Source organism: Phacochoerus africanus, chromosome 15, assembly GCF_016906955.1.
Source record: "Phacochoerus africanus isolate WHEZ1 chromosome 15, ROS_Pafr_v1, whole genome shotgun sequence".
Classification (NCBI taxonomy): Eukaryota; Metazoa; Chordata; class Mammalia; order Artiodactyla; family Suidae; genus Phacochoerus; species Phacochoerus africanus.
In genome coordinates, this window is record NC_062558.1 from 132,347,078 (window position 1) to 132,373,543 (window position 26,466).

Consider the following 26,466-nt stretch of genomic DNA (forward strand, 5'->3'; position numbering starts at 1 on the left):
GCAAAAATTACCTGTTCTAATGGGAAGTTACGTTTTTCACTAAAGTTGGTAAAAAAATAAACTAGGATTTTATGTGCGCGCGTGTGTGTGTTTAGTTTACTTTTTTAAAAAAGTAAATGATTTTCATTTGTAAGACTTCTGGTTAAGATATATTATAGCAAGACCAAGCTGCTTTCACCTATATTATGTCTTGTGTTGATAGAAGAGGTAAGACAATTTGTCTATTGCGGTATTAAGATATTGTAGTAGTTTGTATCAGTGGCTGTTTTAATTTGGTATAGAATTAAGATTTGCATTTTAATTTTTGTGTAGATTCTTCAGTCGGTCCTATGGATCATTAGTAAGTGCCATATTAAAAAGATCTCAAAGAATTGTATTCCTTTATCATTTTACAATATAGTTTATTTAAAGTAGTATTCATTCATTATAAAAGCATTTATATAGTATATTATCAAGAAAATGACAGATCTCATTTGCATAATTAATTTATTCATTCACTGTTGGGTTAGCAGTAAGTGCTAAGATTACAAAGTTAAGTACATAATTTGTGCATTGACCTGTTTAAATGTAGGACAGATTGAAAATTCCTTGTGATATGATTTGAGTACTTAGTTTTTCTGTTAAAATTTCGGAGTTCTTAAAAACATACCTTTGGTTGATTTGTAGAACTACATGTGTTGTATGTTATAAATAAACAACAAGCTAATGCTTTGGAAACATGAAAACCTAGTATAGTTAGTTTTTCAAAAGCATTGGACTTAACTGTCAAAAAAAATTAAAACTGAAAAACTTACAGGAAAGAGCAAATAAGAGTCTTCAGGATCTGGGACTAGGCAAATAATTTTTAGACTTGACACCAAAAGCACAGCCTGTAAAAGGAAATGTTGATAAATTGAACCTTGTCAAAATTAAAAATGTTTGCTCTGTGAAAGATCCTGTGAAGAGGATGAAAAGAAAAACTCCACACTGGGAGAAAATATTTGCAAACTACATATTCAGTAAAGCACTTATATCTAGAATATATAAAGAACTATCAAAAATCAACAGTTAAATACCAAACAGTCCAATTAGAAGATGGGCAAAATTGGAGTTCCCTTCGAGGCCCAGCGGTTAACAAACCCGATTAGGATCCATGAGGATGTGGGTTCGATCCCTCCCCTCACTCAGCGGGTTAAGGATCTGGCATTGCTGTGAGCTGTGGTGTAGGTCGAAGATGCAGCTTGGATCCTGCATTGCTGTGGCAGTGGCATGAGCCTGCAGCTGTAGCTCCCATTCAGCTCCTAGCCTGGGAACTTCCGTATGCCACGAGTGCAGCCCTAAAAAGCAAAGGACGAAAAAAGAGAGAGAATGGGCAAAATTCATGAACAGAGATTTCACCGAAAGATAAAAGCAGTAAGTGCTGGAAAGGACATCCACTATCACTGGGTAGTAGAGAGATGCAGATGAAGACCACAGCGAGATGTCCCTGCGTACCTATCAGAGTGACTCAGCCAAAAATGATAACACAAATGCTGACGAAGACGAGACGTTGACGCACTCATAGACTGCTGATGGGAATGCAAAGTAGTACAGCCACTCTGAAAAGAGTTTGGTAGTTTTTTTATAAAAGTAAACTTGCAGTCAGTACACAACCTAGCCAGCATTTACACTCCTAGGCGTTTATCCTAGAGAAATGAAGACTTATATGTTCACATGAAAACCTGTACATGAATGTTCACAGCAGCTTTATTCCTGATAGCCGAAAACTGGCAACAGCTCAAGAGCCTTTTAATGGGTAAGTGGTTAAATAGGCAGTGATGCATCCAAACCTTGAAGACTACTCCCAATGAGAAGGGTCCAGCTATTGGTACAAGGACCAACTTGGATGAATCCCCAGCGAATAATGCGGAGTAAAAAAAAAAGCCCAATTTATGATTCTATTTATATTCAGTCCTTTAAATGTCAAAACAATAAAAGATGGAGAAGAAATTAGTGCCTGCCAAGGAATTGGGGATGGAGACTCTATCTATGGATATAGCTCAGGGGAGCCTTACGGTACACACTTCTGTACTTGGTTGAAGTGGTGTTACACAACGCTGGTGATAAAATGCATAGAACAATATATACGCAGAGACAAGTGAATGCACGTAAAACTGCTAAAATGCAAATACGGTTTTTGAAATGTTTCAGTGTCCATTTTGATAATGTGTATTATAGTTTCCCTGTTGGGGAAAACTGGTTGAAGGGTACATAGGACTTCCTGCACATTGTTTTGTTGTTGTTGTTTTTTTTTTTTTGTCTTTTGTCTTTTGTCTTTTTTGTTGTTGTTGTTGTTGTTGCTATTTCTTGGGCCGCTCCCGCGGCATATGGAGGTTCCCAGGCTAGGGGTTGCATCGGAGCTGTAGCCACTGGCCTACGCCAGAGCCACAGCAACGCGGGATCCGAGCCGCGTCTGCAACCTACACCACAGCTCACGGCAATGCCGGATCGTTAACCCACTGAGCAAGGGCAGGGACCGAACCCGCAACCTCATGGTTCCTAGTCGGATTCGTTAACCACTGCGCCACGACGGGAACTCCCTGTTTTGTTTGTTTTTTAGGGCTGCATCTGCGGCATATGGAGGTTCCCAGGCTAGGGGTCCAGTTGGAGCTACAGTTGCCAGGCTGCACCACAGCCACAGTAACGTGGGATCCGAGCTGCATCTTCGGCCTACACCACAGCTCATGGCAATGCTGGGTCCTTAACCCACTGAGCAAGGCCAGGGATCAAACCTGCAACCTCATGTTTTGTAGTTGAATTTGTTTCCACTGTGCCATGATGGGAACTCCTGTTTTTTGTTTTTATGTTTTTTTCTTTGCAGTTAGCTAGGAATCTTTTAAATTACTTCAAACTAAAAAGTTAACCCCTCCCATCTATCACCCCCCCACCAAAAAAAAAAAAAATAATAATAATAAGCCATGAGATCCCGCTGAATAGCACAGGGAACTAACTATAGCTAGTCACTTGTGATGGAGCATGATGGCGGGTAATCTGGATCACTTTGTACAGTAAAAGTTGGCAACACGGTAAATCAACTATAATGGAAAAATAAAAATCATAAAGTACAGGTGGTGGGACTTTTGCAGAAAAAGAAATAGACATCTGTGGTTTAATTGATGATATTAAAAGTTATGATTAAGTATCTCAAATTAATTAGAAAACTCTTTATTTCAAAAATCTGTGTTTCTAAGTGAACTAAGATTTTAAGATTTCTACCAGGATAACGATATGAACTACAAGTATGCTTTGAAGCTAAACAAGCAAGAGTTGAATTTCTTTCCTTCATTTTAGAAAGAAGACGTAAATGAATGTGGTGAAAGTATTGACAAAAATAATCTGAAACGGTCCCAAAGCCATCTTCCTTACTTTCCTCCGAAACCGCCCCCGGATAGTGCAGTTATCAAAGCTGGATATTGTGTAAAACAAGGAGCAGTGGTGAGTAGCTGCATAAAATATGCAAAATAATGAAAAATGAGTACATATTAGCAAACAAATTGTTGAGTGAAGGACCAGCCTGCTGACCAGTCTCTGGTCAGGAGATAGACTAGGGGTTTGTTTATTCTATGTTCAGAACTCACTGCTGTTATTTTCTTGGGCTGTGCTTATTACCGCTAACCTTTTAAATGGGTCTTTCTGACCATTTAAGTTTATTTCAGAAAGTATTTCTCTTGCTTTCTCCCCACTTGGGAGTGGCTTAGGGAAGGGGAGCTCTGGTGCGGAGATGGCAGGAAAGCCGGGGTCTGGGGAGCAGGGTGTAGGAGGATCACTGACTTAAGTGGTGCTGGGCTGACCCCAGTTGAAAGGGCTGAGACCTGGGGCTGCTTAACTCTCAGGCTCTTGGTTTCTTTTTAAGGAAAATCACAGTATAAAACCTACCGTCCAGGGGTTTTTTGAAAGATGTAAGAGAACACATAGAACAGCACCTGGTCCTTGCCAAGAGCTGTTGGCCCAGATGGTCTCACACGGCCAGATCCATGGTTGGGAATTGTGAGAAGAGCAGGTACATTTCCCAGTATTTTTAAGTTTCCAAAGTACCTTTCTAAAATCGGAACTAAATCTATAAATTTTTTTTTTTTCTTTTGTGGCCACTCTTGGGGCATATGGAAGTCCCCAGGCTAGGGGTCGAATCATAGCTACACCTGCCAGCCTACACCACAGCCACAGCAACTGCAGGATCCAAGCCATGTCTTCGACCTACACCACAACTCACGGCAACGCCAGATCCTTAACCCACTGAGTGAGGCCAGGGGTCGAACCTGCGTCCTCATGAATTCTAGTTGGGTTCATTACTGCTGAGCCATGACAGGAACTCCTAAATCCATAGACTTGGATGAGAAAATAAGCTTCAAATTTGAAAATAAAATTTAAAAAAATTTCTGTGAGTGAATAAATACTTAAATGTCTCCTGGCAGTTCTAGTTGACTTCACATCACTTCTGGCAACTCTTATTAGCCTAGGTCAGCCAAAGGAGAGTTCTTTCAGCCCAAATTGTCTGACCCTCTTTAGGCTAAGGGAGATGAGCTTGAGGGCTGAAGGTTTTTCATTCTAGCATGTCTGTGGGTAAAGTCAGTATTCTCATTAGGCTGTGTGTTAATTAAGGCTTTTAAGGAGACGTTGCTTACTACTTAGTAGTAGTATAAAGTACCTGTAGAAGGATTCATGCATTTTGCAGACGAAGAAGCTTGATGTGGTTTAATATTTCCTGTCCTTGCTCTTGAACTAGCCCCCCCCCCCCCCCCCCCCCCGCCACGTCCCCCGCTTTTTTTTTTTGGTCCACCCCACAGCATATGGAGTTCCTGGGCCAGGGATCAGACAGATCTGAGCTGCAGTTGCTGCCTACACCACAGCTGTGGCAACACCGGATTCTTTCACCCACTGTGCCAGAACTTCATCCTGGCACCACAGAGATGCTGCTGATCCTGAGCCACAGCAGGAACTCAGCTCTTGAACCCTTGATAGCATTTACTTTGTAAGCAGGGGGATAGAGATGAGGGGGAAGTGTTTTTATTTTATTTTATTGTTAACGTTTAGAGCATCAGAAATATAAGACCATGTTATAAAATCATAAAACAAGAACTTTCTGAAAGCCAGCCACCACCAAAGTTGAATTGGGAGTTCAAGGCCTGAGTAGCCAGAGAGACGAAGTGTCCTCTGTCTCCTCACTGAGGGAGGGTAATAACGTTTTCCAGTGCTTGACATTTCTGATTGTGGGTTCATATTAGAATAACTGAGTGGTTATTAACATTTGACACTTTTAGAAACAGAAGTCTTATGTCTGTGTTCATCTCTAATAGATGAAAAACTGGAAGAGAAGATATTTTCAATTGGATGAAAACACAATAGGCTACTTCAAATCTGAACTGGTATGTTGCTGTGTCATAAATGTTGCTTAAAAATTAAAAAAAATTTTTTTAATTTATTATTTTGTCTTTTTAGGGCCATACCCTGATAGTTCCTGGGCTAGGGGTCAAATCAGAGCTACAGCTGCCAGACTACACCACAGCCACAGCAACGCCAGATCTGAGCCATATCCGCAGCCTATGCCACAGCTTGTGGCAATGCCTGATCCTTAATCCACTGAGCGAGGCCAGGATCAAGCCTGCATCCTTACTGATACTAGTCAGTTTCTTAACCCACTGAGCCACAATGGGAACTCCAAAAATGTTTTATAAATATTACACTATGGTGATTATATAATTTCTTGTCCGTTTTCTGTTTTTTAAATGATTAAATTCCAGTTTTGAGAGGTACATGCAATTCAGTTAATTTTGTTGTGATGCTTTGGCTAATGGTATTTTTGTGAAAAACATCTTAAATAAAACGATCTTCTCTTCAGAGGCATTCTGGCCTGGAAGAATTAAAAATATGAGGACTCCTCAGTCTTGCATTTCCTCCGAAGGGGCACTCGAGAAGATGGTAGAAAGAATTCAGTTCGTAAAAGTCAGCATTTGACCCTCTGTATTTCTGCCTTCTCTTTCCTGCCCTCCCAGCGTTTTCTTTTCCTATTTGTGAGACTTTCAAGTTTCTTCACTTAGGACGTTTTGTCCTGTCTGAAGGTGGAATCAAAGATCCAAGTTCCTTCTTTCACTTGTTTGAGTCACACCCTCATTTAAAATACTCTTGTCACGTGACCTGAGTTCTGCAGTAGATTGTTGAATAAGTTGAATGCAGTTCTTCATGTCTGTCTGTCCTGTCCTGTCTTTGTTTTTATGGGGCATTTGAGGGGGGAACCGTATACTTTAGTTGAATGAAGGCACCAGAACAGCACTGTCCAGCCAGACGTTCTGCACTGGTGGACATGTTCTGTACCTGCTGGTAACACGTGGCCGTCGAGCCCTGGAAATTTGGCTGGTGTGACTGAGGAACCCGATGGTATTTAATTTTGAAATTAAAACCGATTATATTTAACATTTGATAATTTGAATTCAAATAATTACTCATAACTAGTGGCTACTCTGTTGGACAACAGAGCACTTGAGACTAGAAAGGCAGTATTTTAAGATTCATCTCTGGTGTCTGTTCTGGAAAAGCTTTTGGACTCTAGGTTTAATCCCTTCTCTTTATCCATGTGGTGCTCGATGCCTACGGCTATCGTAATACTTCCCACTGGGTTTTGTCATTGTGTTTTTTGGGTACTTGTCTTTACCAGTTAACTACATGAGCTGCTTGAGAGCAAAGGTTCTCTTTTGTTCCCTTATATGAACACAGCGCCTGGTTCTTAGAAAATAATTAATAAATGTTTTTGAATGACTAAAAACATGGCATAGCTTAGCAAGAATAGTCATTTCAGCACGGGACCTTTTCTTAGACTTCAGATTCTAAGACCCTCAACTGGAAGTGGTTAATTACTTGGTTCAAAAAGTCCCAGCCTTGGCATCTTAGAGGCTATACTTGTGCTTAGTTGGTAGGTTGATTCATTGCTTTCAATTAATGCCAGTACTCTTGAGAAGAGTCATCCATGCACCAGACATTCACTGAGCTCTCCATGGCCCTGGTGCACTGGGAACTGCGAGTAAAGAGGCCAGCCAGCCACGTTCTGGCCTTCAGAAGTTTTGCCAGAGAAATAGACATGTACCCATGTCACCCACAGTAATTTTAATGAGATAGAAATTATCATAAAAATTTGCATGTAGACATGATGCTATAAAATTTGAGATAAAAGAATACTTGAACTTTGGAAATTATGTGTATTTCAGAGTATGTTAAGTGCAAACGCAGATAAAGCTGAACACTTTAAATATATCTAGAATTATTGATCTTTATCAATTACTGAGATGCAACCCCCCCCCCGAATTTTAACAATTTGGAAACTTCACCATGTCTTAGAGTTGCTGCAGGTGAGGCAGTCAGGTGGCAGCTGTGCTTAGTCGTCATTACTTGCGCATGCACAGCCCCTTTGGGTAAGACCCAGAAGACGCCAGTGTCCAAACCTGCAGGAAAGGTGCTGGCAGCTTGGAAGAAAATCTCAGGCACACAATGCAACATTCTTTTTTTTTTCTGTCTTTTTGCCTTTTCTAGAGCCGCTCCCGCAGCATATGGAGGTTCCCAGGCTAGGGGTCTAAATAAATGGAGCTATAGCCGCCGGCCTACACCAGAGCCACAGCAATGCGGGATCTCAGCCATGTCTGCGACATACACCACAGCTCACAGCAATACCGGATCCTTAATCCACTGAGCAAGGTCAGGAATCGAACCACAACCTCATGGTTCTTAGTCGGATTCGTTAACCACTGAGCCACAACAGGAACTCCACAATGGAACATTCTTAAGAAATGCTACATCACCAGTACTCTCTTTGGCCCAGAGAGTGGTGTGGAGTAGAAAGCACTGACCTTGGCAGCAACTCCTAGTCAGATGTGAATTGGGATCTGAATGTGAAGTTTTTTAAAACCTTAAGTTTACATATTTTTACATATATTCAAGGATAGTATATGTTAAACATTGATGTTTAAAGAATAAAAGGGCTCTTTTTCAGATCCTTTTGAGGATGGGACAGTTTGAACATAAAGCAAGTAGACAGCATGGTGATCTGAACCCCTGCATAGCCATCACCCAGATCTCATAATTACCAACACATGGCTAGTTTTGTTTCTTCTGTACCACCACCTACTTCCCCGTTCCTCTTTTGAAGCAGATCCTAGGAATATCATTTCTTCCATGAATATTTTTGTGTGTTTCTCTAAAAGATAAGAATTTCAAAGTTTTTTTTTCCAGTAGGTGTAAAAGATTGAAGCACAACAGCTGAAAAACTGGAGAAACTATTTGCAATATACATCACAGATAAAACATTAATATCCCTAATATATAAAGAACCTTCAAAATTGAGAGGATCTTTTCTCATTCTCTTTCCCTCCCATCAGTTCCAGACAGTTCAGAGCCAAGTTGTTTAGGTGAGACAGGTCAGTGCAGGTGGTGACCATGGTAGTGGGCAGGGGCAGGAGGCGCCAGCAGCCGGTGTGGGCAGTCAGAGCCCAGCAGAACAGAGAGTCCTCTTGGGTCGGGGGGCCCAGCATGGAGCAGGGAGAGGAGGTATCCACACTGGGGGGAGGTGGGGTGCTAGCCGAGATGGGATAATGATTACATATGTGCTTACTGATAAAATAAGGAACTCTGTTATGGATAATAGAAGCTGAGCTCCTCAGTAACAAGAAGGAAGTAATAAATATGGAAAAGAAGAAAAGTTTTGTGTTAGATTAGAATTGGATGTGTAAGTGTGAACTTTTAATATGTACAGGTGGATGTAGAAATACATATAAATATAAATGTACTCCTGTGTTTACATATATCTACATGCATATACTATACCCCCTGGCGCTGTGTACTGAAGAAAACTACCTTTTTCCAAGGAAAGATTCCCAAGTGGGGACAGGAAAAATAAATCTAAAATGAGCCTGGAATGTCTTGTGTCAGAAAGCAAGGAGGGGCTCACAGAATGATGAGGACACGTTAGAAGGACTCAAAATCCAACCTGAAAATGCTCCCCTTGAGCCTTAGAATAAGTGAGGAGGGTAACACATTGTTGCCCATTGAGTAAAAGAGGAATCCATGAGCCCATATTCATGTAAATGAGTGAATGAATATATACAATGATGAATAAGAGATTATATAACTTCAGAGTACCTATCTACAAAATACATATGAACAAAGAAGGAAAGAGTAACGTTTCAGTAAAGATGCCTGGCAGGTACCACTTTAGTCAGTGTATCAAATGATTAACATGACCTTCTTTAGTGATGAGATGATTAAAATCATTTACCACCTGTTAGGACACTTTGAGAAGAAGGCAGCATCACTCTGAGGTTCTTGCCAAAGATGCATAACCTGAATCTGATTATGAGAAGGAACGGGGCACAGCCAGATGAAGGACATTCTATGAAATAACTGCCCTGTAATCTTCAGTAGAGTCACGAATACGAAGCCATGGAAAGAATAACCGAAGGACAGCAAAGAGATATGACAAGTAAATGCAGTTTGTGATTCTGGACCAAATTCTTTTGCTTTAATAAAAGACATGGGGGAGGGGCACTTTCCTGATGTTGGTGATTATACTGTGATAGTGTAAGAAGAAGATAGATGTCTTTGTAGGAAATACACATTAAAATATTCAGGTTAGTACAGACCAGGTTAGCAGCTCACTCTAAAATGGCCCAGGAAAATGAGTTCTTATTTCCTAAGTTTGTGGTTGGTTTAGAGTTAAAAAGAGGAAATCAATGGGAAAAGATCTGGTAAAAGAAGATGAGCAGGAGTTCCCTTTGTGGCTTAGCAGAAATGAATCTGATCAAACACAGGTTTGATCCCTGGCCTCGCTCAGTGGGTTAAGGATCCGGTGTTGCTGTGAGCTGTGGTGTAGGATCTGTGACTTGGATCCCGTGTTGCTGTGGCTCTGGTGTAGGCTGGCAGCTATGGCTCTTATTTGACCCCTAGCCTGGGAACCTCCAGAGGCCTCGGGTACAGCGCTAAAAAGATGAAAAAGAAAAAAAGAATGAGCAAAAGACATGAATAAATAATTCAATTCAAAGAAATTAAAGTGGTCCTAAAAATATGAAAAGATAAGCAACGTCATTCATAATTAGGGGAGCTCAAATTAAAACTTACAGAAGTAATACTTGCCATCTGTCATGAGAAAGTTGAGTGGAGAGATGGGCAAATCTCTCCCAAAAGCAACTGTAAATGCTGTTCTCTGACAAAAGGAACCAGGGCCCCTTGGAGAAATGGCTGATTTCAGAGTCGGGCCAGGAAAGGTACAAGCTGAGCTCATCTAGAACATGTAGTTATGACAGAAAATAAGGAAGTGGCTCAGAATATGACGGGGACATGCCAAAAGCATGCAGAAGTCAGCTTGAAGGGGCTCCCCGTGCCCCAAACCCAGACAGTTTGAGCAAGAAAATAAATGATAGTAAGGGATTATAACCCATAGAGCAAAATGAGTCATGAATAATTAAATGGAGAGGGAAAACATTTCCTTGAAGTCCCAGCTCATGTAGGTAGATGAATCGATGGGGTTAGAAAAAGCACCATCTGTCAGCCACTGTAGTAATGATGGTTTCAGGCGAGAATCCTCAATGTTTGGTAAAACTTGTGGGCAGAATGATTATGAGAAACTGGGTATTACGCAAGCTCCCGGTGTGTCCCCACAAGATACCTAATAATGATAAAGGGGAGAAGTAATTTTATGGTTACCGGCAAACATGGCCTGAAGCACGAAATGAGAGTTAATACATGAGTGATAGGACGAACCACTGTCAGTGCCCCTGTGGGTGATGTGCTGGGAAGAACGTCACATCTGTGGTTTCCTGCCAAACTATAACCTGAATCTAAACACGATTAACATCAGATAAGCCCAGATTAAGGGCATTCTACACAATTACTGGCCCGGACTGTAAAGGTCGTAAAAGAGGAAGGAAGACTGAAGAACTGTTCCACGGTAGAGGTGACTACATGGGGACAGAAGATGAATTACGATCCCAGATTGAACCTTGGATCAGAAAGTACAGTTTTCCTTCTGCTGCGCAGGACACTCGTGGGCAGTTAATGATACCCGGACATGGTCTCTAGACTAGATAACAGTATTGCGTCAGATGTGGGGTTTCTGGGTTTCATAATTACAGTGTGGTTATATAAGAGAACACACTTGTTTTAAGAATATACACTGAAGTATTTAGTAGTATCATATCTGTAACTCGCCTTCAAACACTACAGGAAAAAATACGCATATAGACACCATATTGCCATATTACATAAACAGTAATCTAGCAAATGCAAAATAGTAATATCTTGGGAAACAGGGTGCAAAGTATATAGAAATTCTTTGTACACTTTTTCTAAGTCTTCTCTGGTCTGCAATTATCTTAAAATGAGCTATTTTGTAAAACTTTAAAAAAAGATTTGTGATCTTTAAAAGTGTTCAGCCATGGTTTAATTGTTTTCTTAGTGCTACATATAAAGTGATAGTATGTCTGAAACTCATGGTGTCTTATTCAGTGAAATACAGTATGCAGTGTTTCATAAAATGTTTAGGACAAATACTATGCTATTAGGAACTAGTTATGTCTTATATTTGAATCTTATATCTGGTCCGTAATCTTAGGTAAGGTGCTTACCTAAATAAGTCTAATCCTCAGTTTCCTCAGGTGAATAATAGTGCACGTATTCTAGGGTTGTGAAAAGTGAGATAGCATATTTTAAAACCTAGCAGATGTCCTAGCACTTAGTAAGTGTTTCATAAATTGTACTTGTTAAAATAATGTATTTATACAAAAGTTACATTCTTAAAATGACAAATTTAACTCAAGCTGGGTATTCACTGCTCTGGTACCGTCCACATTAATAGAGCATCTAAAAAAGGAAGCGCTCCACTTCCTGAGTGCATTGGGGTTCACTGAGAAAAAAGTCCAGTCCAGTGGTTAATGCCGTTTAATAAGCTACACTGTCCTTTAGGACATAAGTAATGTGAATATGGGTTATGTGCCCGTTTCCTTGCTTCAGATCACGTTGTGTAAAAAGGTCACGGTATTTGAGCTATTCTAATGCCAGATCGTTCAAGAAGGTAGACTTAAGTCTTAGATGTGTTTCAGGAAAGAAGCATGATTTTCTCAGAGATTTCCAAATAAGACAACTAATGCTTAAAAATAATTTTTAAGGATATATGTCATGAATCTGTTTTTTTGCTTTTTTGACAGGAAAAGGAACCTCTCCGCGTAATACCGCTTAAAGAGGTTCATAAAGTTCAAGAATGTAAGCAAAGGTAAGTGCCACCTCTGACTGGGTGCCCGGCACAACGTATTAATACACAGGAGTGCCTTAGTTTAATTGGTGTCCTCACAGGTACACCAGTTTTTTTTACATTTTTCTGTATTATTGCTAGTGTTATTTTTAACTTTTTGTGGGGGCTATGCTAAAACACTCAAAACCTTCAGATTAAAGTATTGAGGGGTTTTTTTTTGGTTTGAAAACGAAAAATTTGGAAACAGTTCTTAAGCTTATTAATATAAAGGACAAAATTTAATGAACAGCTTCTGTTTAGTATTTCAAGACTGTTGCAGAATAGAGCTTTATGAGAAAACATGTTAACTCTATTGTTTCCTTGAGCAAACTGATTGCTTCACAGTTGGGAACTTTGGATTTTAAAGTTTTTATGAGCCTTTCTAAAAATACATATAACTATAAAATGTGTAAAATGTAATGAAAAAATAAATTGAAAAATGATAACTTGGTATTTTTCAATTAAGTCAATATTATACTCTCTTTTTTTTTTTTTTGTCTTTTTGCCATTTCTTGGGCTGCTCCTGCAGCATATGGAGGTTCCCAGGCTAGGGGTCGAATCAGAGCTGTGGCCACCGGCCTACGCCAGAGCCACAGCAATGCGGGATCTGAGCCGCATCTGCAACCTACACCACAGCTCACGGCAACGCCGGATCGTTAACCCACTGAGTAAGGGCAGGGACCGAACCCGCAACCTCATGGTTCCTGGTTGGATTCGTTAACCACTGAGCCACAATGGGAACTCCTCATTTTTTTCTTATTGACGCATATTTGATACTGGGCAAACAAGTGAAAGAAAAACTATCAAACAACTGCTGTTTAAATACTGGAAATTTTTTTTGTCAACAGTGACATAATGATGAGGGACAACCTCTTTGAAATTGTAACATCGTCTCGAACTTTCTATGTGCAGGTAAGATTCTACTTTGGCGATTATAGATCCTCCTAACAAGAAATTAGTAATTTTAGAGGTAAAATGAACACAAATAAATGTGTTCCTCATAAAAATAAGCAAAAAATATGACAAATAATACAAATGTAATTAATAAAACTTAATCATAAAGATAATTGGCAGGTCATATATATGTTCAGCAAATAAGGATATTCTTTGCTGGAAATTAGTTGAATAATTGTTTTTGGAAGGAAGGGAATTTAAATTATATCACTGTTTGGTAATTTTATAAAAAGGGAGGCCCAAATGTCCATAATAAAAGTACCCAGTAGAAGTTACTTTGTGGTGCAGTGGTTAAGGATCCAGCATCAGTGCAGCAGCTCTGGTAGCTGCTGTGGCAGATTGGACCCCTGGCCCAGGAATTCCGTATGCTACAGCCAGAAAAATTAAATAAAAATAAATAATTCAGTATTAAAAAAAAAGTATGCAGTAGATCTTAAAATTTCAGGAATGATAGTTAGGTATCCTGTATTTAAGTTTAAAATACATTTTTTACTTACCAGATTGATTTGTTTAGATAAATTATTTAAAAGAACATTTGTTTTATGAAAGTTCTTACATATGCTTATTGCAGAAAATTTAGAAAATACAGAAAAATAGGAAGACAGATGTATTTTATCAAACAGAACTCCACATTCAGGCAGCCGTTTTTTTCCTTCGTGAGGACGTCTGTTTATGACAGGCAGGAGCATATGAAGTATTGTGGTATATATCCTCTTCGTTTACCATAGTCATTTTTTTTCCATGACATTAAAAATTCTCTGAACACCTTTTAGAATCATATTCTCATACATGAATGTTTCACAATTAAGCTGTTCTCTGCTGCACTCTTACTGATCACTCAGTGATACAGTTTTTATACATTTACTGTGATAAAGTAATATGGTGAACATTTTGTGCACAAATTTGCCTGAATTTCCTACTTTATGATGTTTCTAGAGTGAGAATAACTATCTGAGCATGAACCTTATTTTGCCAAATTGATTTCTAGACCGGTGCTCCTGTTTGCGGTGAATCACTGAAAGTATACCCTACCTTTGCCTCCTTTGAGTTTTTCCTTTTAAGAATTCTTCGTTACTGTCGTTAACTCAGAAGTGTTACTTGTATCTTTAACTTTTTTAAACTTCTAGATTCTAGAATCTAGAAGCGAAGAGCAGTACCTCTCCACCCCTCTGCGGGCCTTCATCGGATGAAAGAGAGAGGTTTTTAATGTACATGGGAGCCCTGGTCCTATCAAGGAAGATGAGGCTTTGGAAAATGACTACCAGTACCTCTTTTAGGGGTAGGGTACTCTTAGAAATGATTTTTAGAAAAATAATGTATAAAATGATGTGAAAATGGTTTTAGAACTGCACAATTACAGAGAGATTCTTCTTGAAAATTCAGACAGTATAGCAGGAGGAGAGCAAAATGAGAAGATCTTGCTCTGACTTCTTCCCCTCCTTGTTTTCTCTCTAGAATTATTCATATTGAGACTTTTCAATGTGTCTCATCTTAAAACACTAAATGCCTGGCTTACATCTCTATGTAATAACTTACCCAGCAAAAACCTGGTTTAAAAAGGTGGTTTCTAAAATTTTGGGGCAGTCGTTGCATTAGAATGATTTTATTGTTGACATTATTAATTACCAAAATGAATACACAGGTTTTATAGCCAGGAGCTGATTTTGCGGAACACCTGACTGAATGGATCCTTCCTTCCCTCAGGCCGATAGCCCGGAAGAGATGCACAGCTGGATTAAAGCCGTCTCTGGCGCCATCGTGGCACAGCGGGGGCCCGGCAGATCCGCTTCCTCTGTATGTTCCCTCCTCTCTGGGGTGATACTCCCTTGGGACCCCTGATCCTGTCAAGTTATTTTTCTTCCTCTCCCCCTAATCCTTTTGGTTTCTTTCTGTTTTGAGATTTATCTGCATGTTGACCTTCATACCAATTGGACTTGCAAAAAAAAATAATGCGTTTCTAATTTAATGCTTCCTGTAGTGTTCTGTATACGTAACTTCCTGTGCATTGTATTGTCTTAAATGCACAAGCAGGGCAACTAAAGAATGAACATCTCCTTGTTTTGTTTTAGGAGCTCTTACTTGTCAGTAGGTCCAGATTTGGTATAATTTTACCAATTTTTAGGAGGGTATTTGGCCTGATCACGAAAGGTTACCCTTAGTTGTAGCATTACGCAGCTTTGTCACGGTCTCAATTTCCTTTTTACTTCCTATAATTTCAATTTAGGCTTTCCTTAATAGTTCCATAAAAGAGTTGAGCAGCTCGAACCTTGAATATAATCTAGTATTCTCAGCTGGTATTTTCCACTTCATGTTTTCATTCTCATTTTTTTTACTAGGTTAATTTAAGAAGCTGCTTTTTACTCTCTTAATTATCTTTGTGGTAGTATAATAATAAAATTAAAACAGCTGAACATTCTCAGTAAGAAGAATATTTTTACTTTTTAAGTTTATCATGTAAAGTTATGTCATAGGAATAAGTAAGATCTGGCTTTAGAATACTTTGGTCACTGATCTCTGATCTGAAAATACAAATTCTACCAAGAAATGAAAAACTTTTCGGTGCCTTGAAGCACAGCCCATGCATCTGCAGTAGGTAGTTTAATATGTAGCATGAAAGCCTTTATTATCTGGACTCATGGTCAATGCTAGACATTCTGCACTTTAGGTATTTTCCAGTGTTGCAGTAATATTGTCTTTTAATAGTTTCTTGTTAGAAATAGCTATAGCTCAGTAAATACAAATCCATTTTTTCTCATTTTTCAAGTGGTTTTTCCTACATCGTTTTGGGACTCTCTTACAGTATTTTCGTAGGGGTTCATTTGGTAACTGCCTGTGTGTTATGTGCCCTTTTCAGCAGTCAAGTATGAGACTCTCTGCAAAAACAATGTCTGTCGGGAAGAGGAAAAGTTGGAGAAGGGCGTTTGTGTTTCGTGCTTTGTGGTGGGGGCAAGTTGGACTGTCCACCTGTAACTATCAGCAGAACTTTCTTTTCCTCCCCCTCCCCAGTATAGGTTGACTCTAATCCTAGCTTTGCACTGTGTTCCAGATGCGGCAGGCCAGAAGGCTGTCGAACCCTTGTATACAGAGGTATACGCCAAGAGCTGGGGAATGCAGCACGTATGTGGGCTCTCACGCAGACGTGCCTTCTTACTAGAGGGCCCGGACTTACTCACTACTGACCACTGATTCTAGAAAGTTGAGTTAACCAGACTGCCTTCTGCAGTGACCGTAACTGACTTTGTCAGCACTAACGCACACCCTCTCACTGCCGTCATCAGGTTGGATATGCAGCTTTAAAAAAGATCAATAATGAAGAAAGTAGAACTTTACCAAATGAGAAGGTCGTGTCTATCTTCGGAAACTAAATTATTGAATGGCCACGGGAGTTTCAATTTCTATAGTTTATGTACTTTGTAATTTTTTATACTACACCACTCGAAGTGCACCTTTATGGTAACACTGTGTGCAGACTCATGCCTGCGTATGCATTGGATAGACTGCATGCACGGCGTCTCACACCTCAGGTGAAACTTGGCTAGCTAATGGGAATCTGTGGTGGTTCGGTGATTGTAGCACTTTTTTTTTTTTTTTTTTCCTCAAAGCTACTAATATCACAAATGAACACGGTATGCTAGGAACTATATGGCAATGCATTTGGAACGGTCATGTTTAAGATTATCTTCAGATTTGATTTCATTAGAAGCATATTGAAGTTAAAATTCACAGTAATTTTACCACAGCTTTAATAAATGCTTAAATATGTACCCTTTGCTACCTTTCAAATCTCAAGCCATATGAACGTATGCCATATGCAAAAACAAATAATTCAGTATGAAGTGAAAAGACTGCTGTTATTTGTCGCAGTAAAATTCAGGGAAGCAAAAGCTAAATTTGTGAGGCTGCCAGGCGAAACAATAGGTTTGAAAAATGTTGCGTTCTGTTCATTAAAGAAATAAGGACCTTTAATTTTTATATTCTGCATTTTCATTTTTTAGTCTTTCTAGAATATGTGGAATAATTCCTAGTGTTTAGTGAGAATAGACTGAAATAAAATGGCGAAGCTGGTAGGCCCGCAGTTAAAACAGTTGAGTTGCAATTGGAACACGGCTTTCCTGTTGAGGCTGACTGTGTCTTCAGAGTGTCAGAGCTGACACATTTGGCGTTGGTGACAGAGCTGGTTTCTTAGCGGAAATGGTTGTTGGCTGTCATTGCTCTAAACTCACTCCTAAAAATGCATTGCTTTGGGCTAGAACTTGCACACGTCTGCTGCATGGCTCATGCTTCTGCTCTGTGTGTGTGTGTGTGTGTGTGTGTGTGTTTTGTTCTGTTTGTTTTTCAGAGGATAAAGTCTCACACTGAGTGACTGACCTTGTCCCCAGTGCCCAGCCGTGTCTGACCTGCCCTCCTCTTTGCAGGAGCCTTCCGGCTGTCCTTCCGAACCCAAACGCGCTGGCCGCCCGGCCTGCGCAGCCGCCTCACATTCCCCAGCCGCTCGCAGCAACTCTTTGGTCTCAAGCTTTACCGTGGAGAAGCGAGGATTTTACGAATCTCTTGCCAAGGTCAAGCCAGGGAACTTCAAGGTCCAGACTGTCTCTCCAAGAGAACCAGCTCCCAAAGTGACTGAACAAGCTCTGCTAAAACCTCAGCGTAAAAATGGCCCTCAGGAACCAGACTGTGACCCCGTGGACTTGGATGACGCTAGCCTTCCAGTCAGTGACGTGTGAGAGGGAGGCACCCGAAGCCTGACCCCCCGTTTAGCCCTCAGTGTCCTTGCACGAGGCTTCTAGCCAAAGATGACAAAGGGGAGAGGGTTTCCATGCATATAGCCTCGTAGACGCACTCTTTCTAAGCTGGTAAACCAAGAATCTAGGACGTAGCCAAACGAAATGTAACTTCTTGAAAGAGAGAAAGAAACCTTAAGTGTCTCAGCATCAGCTGTCTGCAGCTTTGTTCTCACTGGGGTGGTAAAAACGTGTGTGCAACCTCTTTTCCTAGTGAATTTGACAACTTAAATGTTCCACAGTTTAAACCATTAACAAGGCTTATTAATTATTTTGGTTGTTTTAAAAATGCTACTGTGATTTCCTATTAAATGTTCAATCTTTACACATTCGTGCTGGTTAATATTATTGAATGAAATATTGCCAGGCAAATACACCTAAAACTCATGACGCGTCTGGGTGCTGTAAAATTTATACTGCGGTGTGGACAGTTTTGAAATGGTCACCATTTTTGATGCTGTGGATCACAGGTGAGTGGTAGGTTTTGCATAGGGGATGTTATTGGACTGTTAGGGTTGTGGGTTGTGCTGGGGTGGAGAAAGGGGGGAAATGAGAAATCAAACAGTCGTATCTCAGACGTTGGTTTGTAAAAGCTTAATCAAGACCTGGCAGACGTCATTGCTTTATTCAGTGAAAATTATTTGGTATGAAATTTCTGGAAGGTCTGATTTGCTTGTCAAAGTTTTGTAAATAGGTCTCCATTTCTGTATGTGGATCAGCGAACGACCTCAAGTTTATATGTAAAGACATGCAGCCCTTAGTCATGTGATCATAGCCTTTGCTTTTTGTCACTAATACCCTATATTCAAGTGCCTGTGTTTTTCCATCTTGTCGAGGAATGTTTTGAGATGAATGTGCTCAGAAGGCCTACATGTGATTGGTTTTAAACAGTTGGGAGAAAATTAATTTTCAGTAGCATAGTTTAACATATTAAATAAGAAACCATTTTGTTTTAGACCAGAATGTTGTTACTCTCCTGTCTGTGCAATATATCTGTTTTAGAACACAGATCTGAGTAGACATTTAATCATGGGCTGTCACAGATGTGAGCGCCTCTCGAAAAAAATCATTAGTTTTGGGTGTTGAGTAACAGACCAGTTTGACCAAGTACTGTTTTTAACGGTTCAGTCTTAAACATTTGCTTTAAGAAAATAGTCTTGAATTTCACATGCTGCTATTTGTATGCTGTTTTGCCATATTACAAGTACTGTCTTGTTTTGAATTCGTGCATGTCACCATTTCTGCTCTTCATTTTCTAAGTGACTTCTTTGGAAAAGAGATTTCTTACTAGGGTGGTGGGGTCCAGAGGTTACTATCTCTTACACCAGAATTATAACATCAGTTTAAAAATCCGGGTGCATAAGGAATGCACCACTCAACATTTTCGTTCATAAGCTAATATTTTAAAAACTTATACGTAGATCGTTTCTTTTTTGCAGCTGCATTTGAAAATAGAATGGTAGAATGAAAGGTTTGAAGTAGTTACCACACTTTCAGCAAACTCTTAGCTTCTTTTTCATGAACACACCGTGGACAGTTGGCAGTATTTGGGAACCTAATGCTGTTTTTGTTGGTACAGCTTCCATGTTGCATGTTTGTTTTAATATTTTGGTATTGGTATTTGATATATTTCATAGTGGCAAAATATTAGCTCTATTTTGGAACTTTTTATAGAACTACCCTTGTATTTAGTAGCGTAGGAAAATGTTCTTGCGATTGTCAGGGTCTCCTAATATTTATCTCAATACTTTTATAATTCTATGAAAATTATTTAATTATTTTAAAACTTATACTTTTCTTGTAAATATGTCGCATCTGGATTGTCAGAAGTTACTTTGAAGACCTTAATATTTGCTGCATTTTTCCTCCTGTATATATAACATGTCTCCTTTCAGAATGGGAATATGTGTGTGTACTTCCCAGTGTTTACGTCTGATATCTTTATATGTCCAACTGTTAAAAACTGTAATAATGACTTGAGAATAAACTGCTCAGAATTAATTGTAACTTATTTTTCACTTGATCTGGCTCAGCTCTTGTGGCTACAAGCAAATAGAACTAGTATAAAAGGTGGTTAATTGAATTTACATATTTAAGGACAGACTAATTATTTGGTAACCTTTGAAAGGCTGTAGCTTGATATGTAATTGCACAAGGAAAAATGAGTCTTTTTGGGAAAAAAGCTTATTTTGCTTAATTCAGGAGCATCTTCTGAAAAGCAAAATTAGGCTGGCTTCTGAGCATAGTTTGAATTCGCTGTGCTGCTTTTGCCGTGCTTGGTTAGTGGTCAGCTTGGTGTGACACCGGCAGATAAGGATGAGTGCAGAGGACATGCTCATCCCCAGATGGCTGTTGATGTGCGCTCAGAAAAACACACTGCCAGGTGTTAGGGGCTGCTTCTTGCAAACCACATATTAGTAACAAGTCCACATCTGCTGTGTGTCTAGCATCCATCAATAATGGAATTGGATAAAGAATATTGGTCTTGGTAATTTTTATTAACTGGTGCAACTTAATTTTCTTGCCCTGAGAAGTATTTTAAATGTTTTTATTTTTTAAAAAGCCAAAATGAGAAAGTTCTAAACTTTGTTGTTTTCACACATACAAAAAGAGATCCTTTTCTCCGTTCAAGTGGTGGTTGTGTCTTTATCAGAAGTTCTAAGACTTGGTGCAATGGGAAATACTTGTATAAAAATGGAGTGACATAATAGCTCAGTACCAGATTTGGTAAGAATCTTCCTTATCATTGAAAGGGTTTGACAGTCCACATAGGACATGAAGAGAGAGGTAGATGAGTGTGCATTTTCCGTTAACTTCCCAGTTAAGCAGACCCAGAATTGATCATGTGTAGGTATTTATTTTTTAATGACTTGCAAAAATAGTATTTTTGTCAAATTTCACATAAGACATGCATTGAAAATATTGCTGATTTGGGGTTAGCATGTACAGTTTTTATTGATAGAATCCTGGTGGTCTGTTTTTATGACGTGACCCAATGGTGAGTAGTGCCTTGCTGTGGTTTATTCATGTGGTAATAGCGCCACCTTCTGGTTACATGGTTGCTAAATTGAAAGTAATGAGGAGTGTCATTGTTTCACTCAGAAAATCAGAGAACATACATCATTGCCTAGGATAGTTTGAAAATTAACATGAAATTTAAATCTACACTTGTGAATGACTTCTTTAAACTTAGTTTGGAGATAATTGTAGAAATCATTACTTCTTACAAATAATGTACTTGTAAGAGATAATACAGGGCTCTCATATAAGCTTTGCTCAGTTTTACCCAATGATAACATTGAAAAACTACAGTAAAATAATGTAACCAGGATATTGACACTGATTATAGTCAAGAAGCAACAATCCCATCATCACAAGGATCTCTTGGAGTTCCCGTTGTGGCACAGAGGCTAACGAATCCGACTAGGAACCATGAGGTTGCGGGTTCGGTCCCTGCCCTTGCTCAGTGGGTGAACGATCCGGCGTTGCCGTGAGCTGTGGTGTAGGTTGCAGATGCGGCTCAGATCCCGCATTGCTGTGGCTCTGGCGTAGGCCGGTGGCCACAGCTCTGATTCGACCCCTAGCCTGGGAACCTCCATATGCCGCGGGAGCGGCCCAAAGAAATAGCAAAAAGACAGAAAAAAAAGGACAAGGATCTCTCATTGTGGCTCTTTTATAATCACATTTGTCTCCCATTTTATAGGTTTAGAAATAAAAGTCACTGGCTTAACATCACATTGGGTTTAAAAATCCAGTATTTTATTACAAGGTCTGGGCTCTTCACTGTTACGGTATTATTGCTCCCCCAGTAACAGTCTTGAAAACTACTCTTCATTTATATGATACTATGTGCAGATTATTAAATGGGTTGAATTTTCGTTCAACAGATTTTAAATCGTTTTCAGAGCCACAATGTTTTAAATGACAGATTTCTTTATATACGCATTTAAATTTAACATTTGAGAATCAATAGTAGGTAAATATCCTAATCATAGAGATTTTAAACCCTGATACATGAATTAATAAGGTTACCAGAGTAAGGATTGTAAAATAAAACAGCCTTAGGATGCCAAATCCTTGAACCGGAGGGAGTTGTAGAAGCTGGTTTAGTCACTGAGTGTAGGGTTGAGAGGGGGGTGTTGTTCCATGAGAAGAAACGTTTGACCTTCTGATGAAGTCTTGGGTCACATTGGTGTCTTCAGTGTACAATATGCAGGGCATAGGAGGCCTCAGACAATGAAGCCGCCCACAAGGAATTTGCCAGAGGAAATACAAAGTGTACTATGTGATAAAAATCAGTCATGGAAAACTAGACGTTCAGGAGCTGGGATGGTCCGTGAATGCTGGGTAATAGGAAAAGCATTGTGATGGGGGAGACTTGGAGAGACCCCAGGAGGGAAAAGGGCATTTTATAGGTGAAAACTACGCGACATGGCGGTACATTTGGAAATGTCGATTTGGAATTCGAAGTATCCAAATCGGTGCATAAAATTTAAAATGTTCTCATGAAGGTTCATTGCCTCTTTCTCCCTTCCAAACTCTGGTACTTTTACCGCTCACACTGGTTTTCTGCACATGGGTGGGAGTCAGGGCGGGAGATGGAGGAGAGCGTGCCTGGCTGGGAGAATGTGGGGAACGTCCCAGGACTGAGGAACTTAACCACATCAGAATTCATTGCGGCCTGGCTCTCGTACTTTCACAGTGTAAACTTAATCTATTCCCCGTGGAGCCTTCTTGTTTCCGAGTAGAGGCCTTTGGTCCGAGTGACACCTGTTCCTTTGTGACCTTCACATATGCCGCCATCCTCCTTGTCTTGGTCCACGGCATCACGTCTGTTATTCTTCTCACTCTCCTTTTGGCCGACCGCATTTTGAAAGTGGCAGATTTCCCAATGGACTAGACGTGGTGAATGAAAGGAAGTGGCCCTTGAAAGATAATGGCTTAGGGAGTTCTTTCGTGGCTCAGTGGGTTGAGGCTCCGGCTCAGTCACCAGTGCAACTTGGCTCGCTGCTGTGGCCCAGGTTCAATCCCTGGCCTGGGGACTTCTGAGAGCCATGAATGTGGCTTAAAAAAAAAAGAGAGAAACAACAAAAAGATAATGGTTAGTCTTTTGGCCTGGACAACCTGAAGAACAGAGAGCCCGTGAACGGAGGTGACAAAGGTTGCACATAGAACAGTTTGAGGGGAGATGTGATTGCAGGATTGCGTGTGATGGTTTGAGATGACTGTTAGATACCCGTAGAAATGTCAGGAAGGCAGTTGGTTATACACACTTGGAATGGAGAGAAATCTTTATTGGAGATAAAAATTGGGGCATTTTCAACATACTGAGTGTGATTTAAAGCTACGAGCCTGGTTCAGAGAGGTGAACAAAAGAGGGCCAGGGAATGGAAGGAGAATTCCAACATTAAGAGCCGTGGGAATGAGAAGGTGTGGCTACAAATCAACGGGATATTGACTGCGTGTCTTGGAAGCCAAGGGAGGAAAGTGAGTCAAGGAGGAGGGGAGCATATGTGTCAAATGACCCTCACAGGTCCAGTGAGAGGCAGGCTGAGAAGTGACCCTTGGGCTTGGCAATGCCGAGGCCACCGGTAATCAGTAGGAGTGGTTTTGGTGGAGTTGACCAAACAGAACTATCCTGAGGAGTCTTGCTGTGACAGGCGCAGAGAAATGGGATGGATGCTGATGGTAAAAGCAAAGTCGAGATTTTTGTTGTTTTTTTAAGATAGAAAAAATAGTGGTGGTGGTGGTAGTTTTTTCTTCTTCTTATGGCTTCTCCTTCGACATGTGAAAGGTTCCCTGACTAGGGGTTGAACTGGAGCTGTAGCTGCTGTCCACACCACAGCCACAGCAACACGGGATCCAAGTTGCATCTGTGACCTACGCTGCAGCTCACAGCAACAGCAGATCCTTAACCCACTGAGCAAGGCCAGGGATTGAACCTGCGTCCTCACAGGCACTGTGTCAGGTTCTCAACCTGCTGAGCCATTGTGGGAACTCCTGTAGTGGCATTTTGTTGATGGGATGACCCAATAGCAAAAGGAGGATTGATAATGGGGCGAGATGGGGAGAATTGTTGGAAGCAAGTCCTTGAGGAGATGGAGGTGGGATCTAGCACAGGTAGAGGACGTGGCTTTCTTTACACGAGGGCATTGGTGGTAGGAGGGCTTGAAAGTGGGTGCACTCCCAGGTTAGTGGGGGCATGTGGAGGGAAGAGTCGCTGGGAGCCTGAGTCCTCAGTCTCAGCAAGTGAGGACCAGAATCCTCAAGGGTGAGCCGAGATGGGAAGGCGGTGTAGACGTTTGAGGAGAGAGAAGGACATGTCTCGGATTACAAAGAAGGAATGGGCTGGGGAAGCAGAGAATGTCCCCGCAGCACTGAGCCCACCTGAGCTTTGTGGCTGTGATTCAGAGTGTTAGGTTACAGACAATCGCAGTCGTTTTCGCTGTGCTCCTGACTTTGGCGAAAAGGCTTCTAGTGGTTCCCATTGAAGGGCATGGTACGGGCTTTGGGGCTGAGATGGGAATACTCTACCGAGTAAAGAAGTTTTCAGGAGTTCCCTGGTGGCCAGTGGCTTAAGGATCCGACTGCCGTGGTTTTGTTTCAGTCCCTTGCCCCAGAACTTCCATATGCCTTGGTCCCAGCCCCCCCCCCCCCAAAAGTATTCAACTATTCATGTTTTACTGAGTTTTTTAAAAAATGAAGAATGGTAGTTGAATTTTATCAAATATCTTCAATATCTATAAAAATAATCTTATTTCCCTCCTAAGATTAATTAACTTGTGAATAATATTAATCCATTTCCAGAGTTCCCATCGTGGCTCAGTGGAAATGAATCCGACAACTATCCATGAAGACACAGGTTTGATCCCTGGCCTGCCTCAGTGGGTTAAGGATCCGGCGTTGCTGTGAGCTCTGGTGTAGGTCACAGACGCAGCTCAGATTGGGTGTTGCAGTGGCTGTGGTGTAGGCTGGTGGCTACAGCTCCGATTCGACTCCTAGCCTGGGAACCTCCATATGCCGCGGGGGTGGCCCTAAAAAGACCAAAAAAAATTAATCCATTTTCTAATATTTAACTATCATTACATTTCTGGAATAAATACCATTTGGTCAGGATGTGTGCATTTATATCTATGTTTGACCTATGTGTACCTTTGGACTCCTTTAGTGGGAGTGCCTCTGACAACGGCCTCGTTTCCTCTACGGAAATTGATGCGCTTGGGTTTTCTATCGTTTCCAGCATCAGTTTTAATAGATTACATTCCTAGGAAATTATACATTCTTAGTTTTCACATGTACTCGCATGAGCTGAGCAAAATATACATGGTAAGAGCTCACTTTGCCTTCACCTCCACATGTGAGAACTCACTTTGTTTACACAGCTAGTTGTGATATCATCTGATTTTTCCTTGGCACCAAGGTGGTGACAGACATGGACCCCAGAATAAAGTGGGGGCATATAGATATCTAGAGGCCATCTAAATTGAGGGTGTGGGTCCTCTAAAAATTAAAATTCAGGTGTGGCATGTACAACTTCTCATAAAGAGCCAGTGATCCTGGGAGAACGAGTCTGGGTTCCCCCCATCTGAGAACACTCTCCCTCAGCGTTCAAACTCCTTAGCTTCTGTGCAGGCCCTTCCGTGTCCATCTTCTCACAGCGCTGCTTGTGTGTCCTGCTCTCCTGTTCCCATGAACCATTCTTTGTCCCCAGATTTTGTCACCTCCCTGTCCTTCTTGGTGTTCTGCCTGAATGCCACTTTCCTGATCCCCTGTGCTGTTTGATTCCACTCATCCTTCAAGTCTCACTAAGATGCAACTTTCTCCTTGAGATGTTGGGCTTTCTCATCTTCCCCACAACGCAAATCACGATGGCCCCAAAATACCCGACTGCCTCTCCCTTCCTGTGCCAACATTCAATTCAGTTAATTGGAACTGAAATTCAATTGAAGCTTTTGTTCTTAAACTCTGGGCTGACTCAATAGCTTTTTCTCTTACTGCTGCAGTCTTTTTTTTTTTTAAAAGCCAGTGGCTTCAGGGAGTTCCCATCGTGGCTCAGCAGAAACGAATCTGACTGGTGTTCATGAGGACACAGGTTTGATCCCTGGCCTTGCTCAGTGGGTTAAGGATCCAGCGTTGTTGTGAACTGTGGTATAGGTAGCAGGTGCAGCTCAGATCCTGCATTGCTATGGCTGTGGTGTAGGCTGGTGGCTGCAGTTTCAACTGGACCCCTAGCCTGGGAACCTCCATATGCCGCGGGTGTAGCCCCCAAAAGCAAAAAAAAAAAAAAAAAAAAAAAAGCCAATGGCTTCAAAATTTGAAATAGATTAGAAAATGGAAACTTGTCCCAGTCTAGCTGTTTGTTGATTAGTTTGGTCCCAAAGAGAAGGAAATAAGATGGGAATAAAATTTCAACAGAGCCTGGTAGTAACGGCTACTCTGTCCCAGCACCAC

The 26,466-nt window shown here is 40.7% G+C and overlaps 1 protein-coding gene across 5 annotated transcripts in view; it reads left to right on the forward strand.

The window, feature by feature from the left end:
* PLEKHA1 (pleckstrin homology domain containing A1) overlaps positions 1 to 20,022 on the forward strand; it is a 56,483-nt gene extending 36,461 nt beyond the window's left edge. For 2 of the 5 annotated variants that reach the window (XM_047760263.1, XM_047760268.1), the window contains 6 exons: positions 3,310 to 3,453; positions 5,313 to 5,381; positions 12,198 to 12,262; positions 13,129 to 13,192; positions 14,939 to 15,028; positions 17,650 to 20,022. In XM_047760263.1, coding sequence (XP_047616219.1) covers positions 3,310 to 3,453; positions 5,313 to 5,381; positions 12,198 to 12,262; positions 13,129 to 13,192; positions 14,939 to 15,028; positions 17,650 to 17,958 — 741 coding nt within the window. In that variant the 3' untranslated portion in view covers positions 17,959 to 20,022. Of the gene's footprint in view, positions 1 to 3,309; positions 3,454 to 5,312; positions 5,382 to 12,197; positions 12,263 to 13,128; positions 13,193 to 14,938; positions 15,029 to 16,280; positions 16,352 to 17,649 lie in introns of all 5 variants that reach the window. The other 3 variants (XM_047760264.1, XM_047760265.1, XM_047760267.1) reach the window with 3 other exon arrangements.
* Positions 20,023 to 26,466: the final 6,444 nt, after the last annotated feature.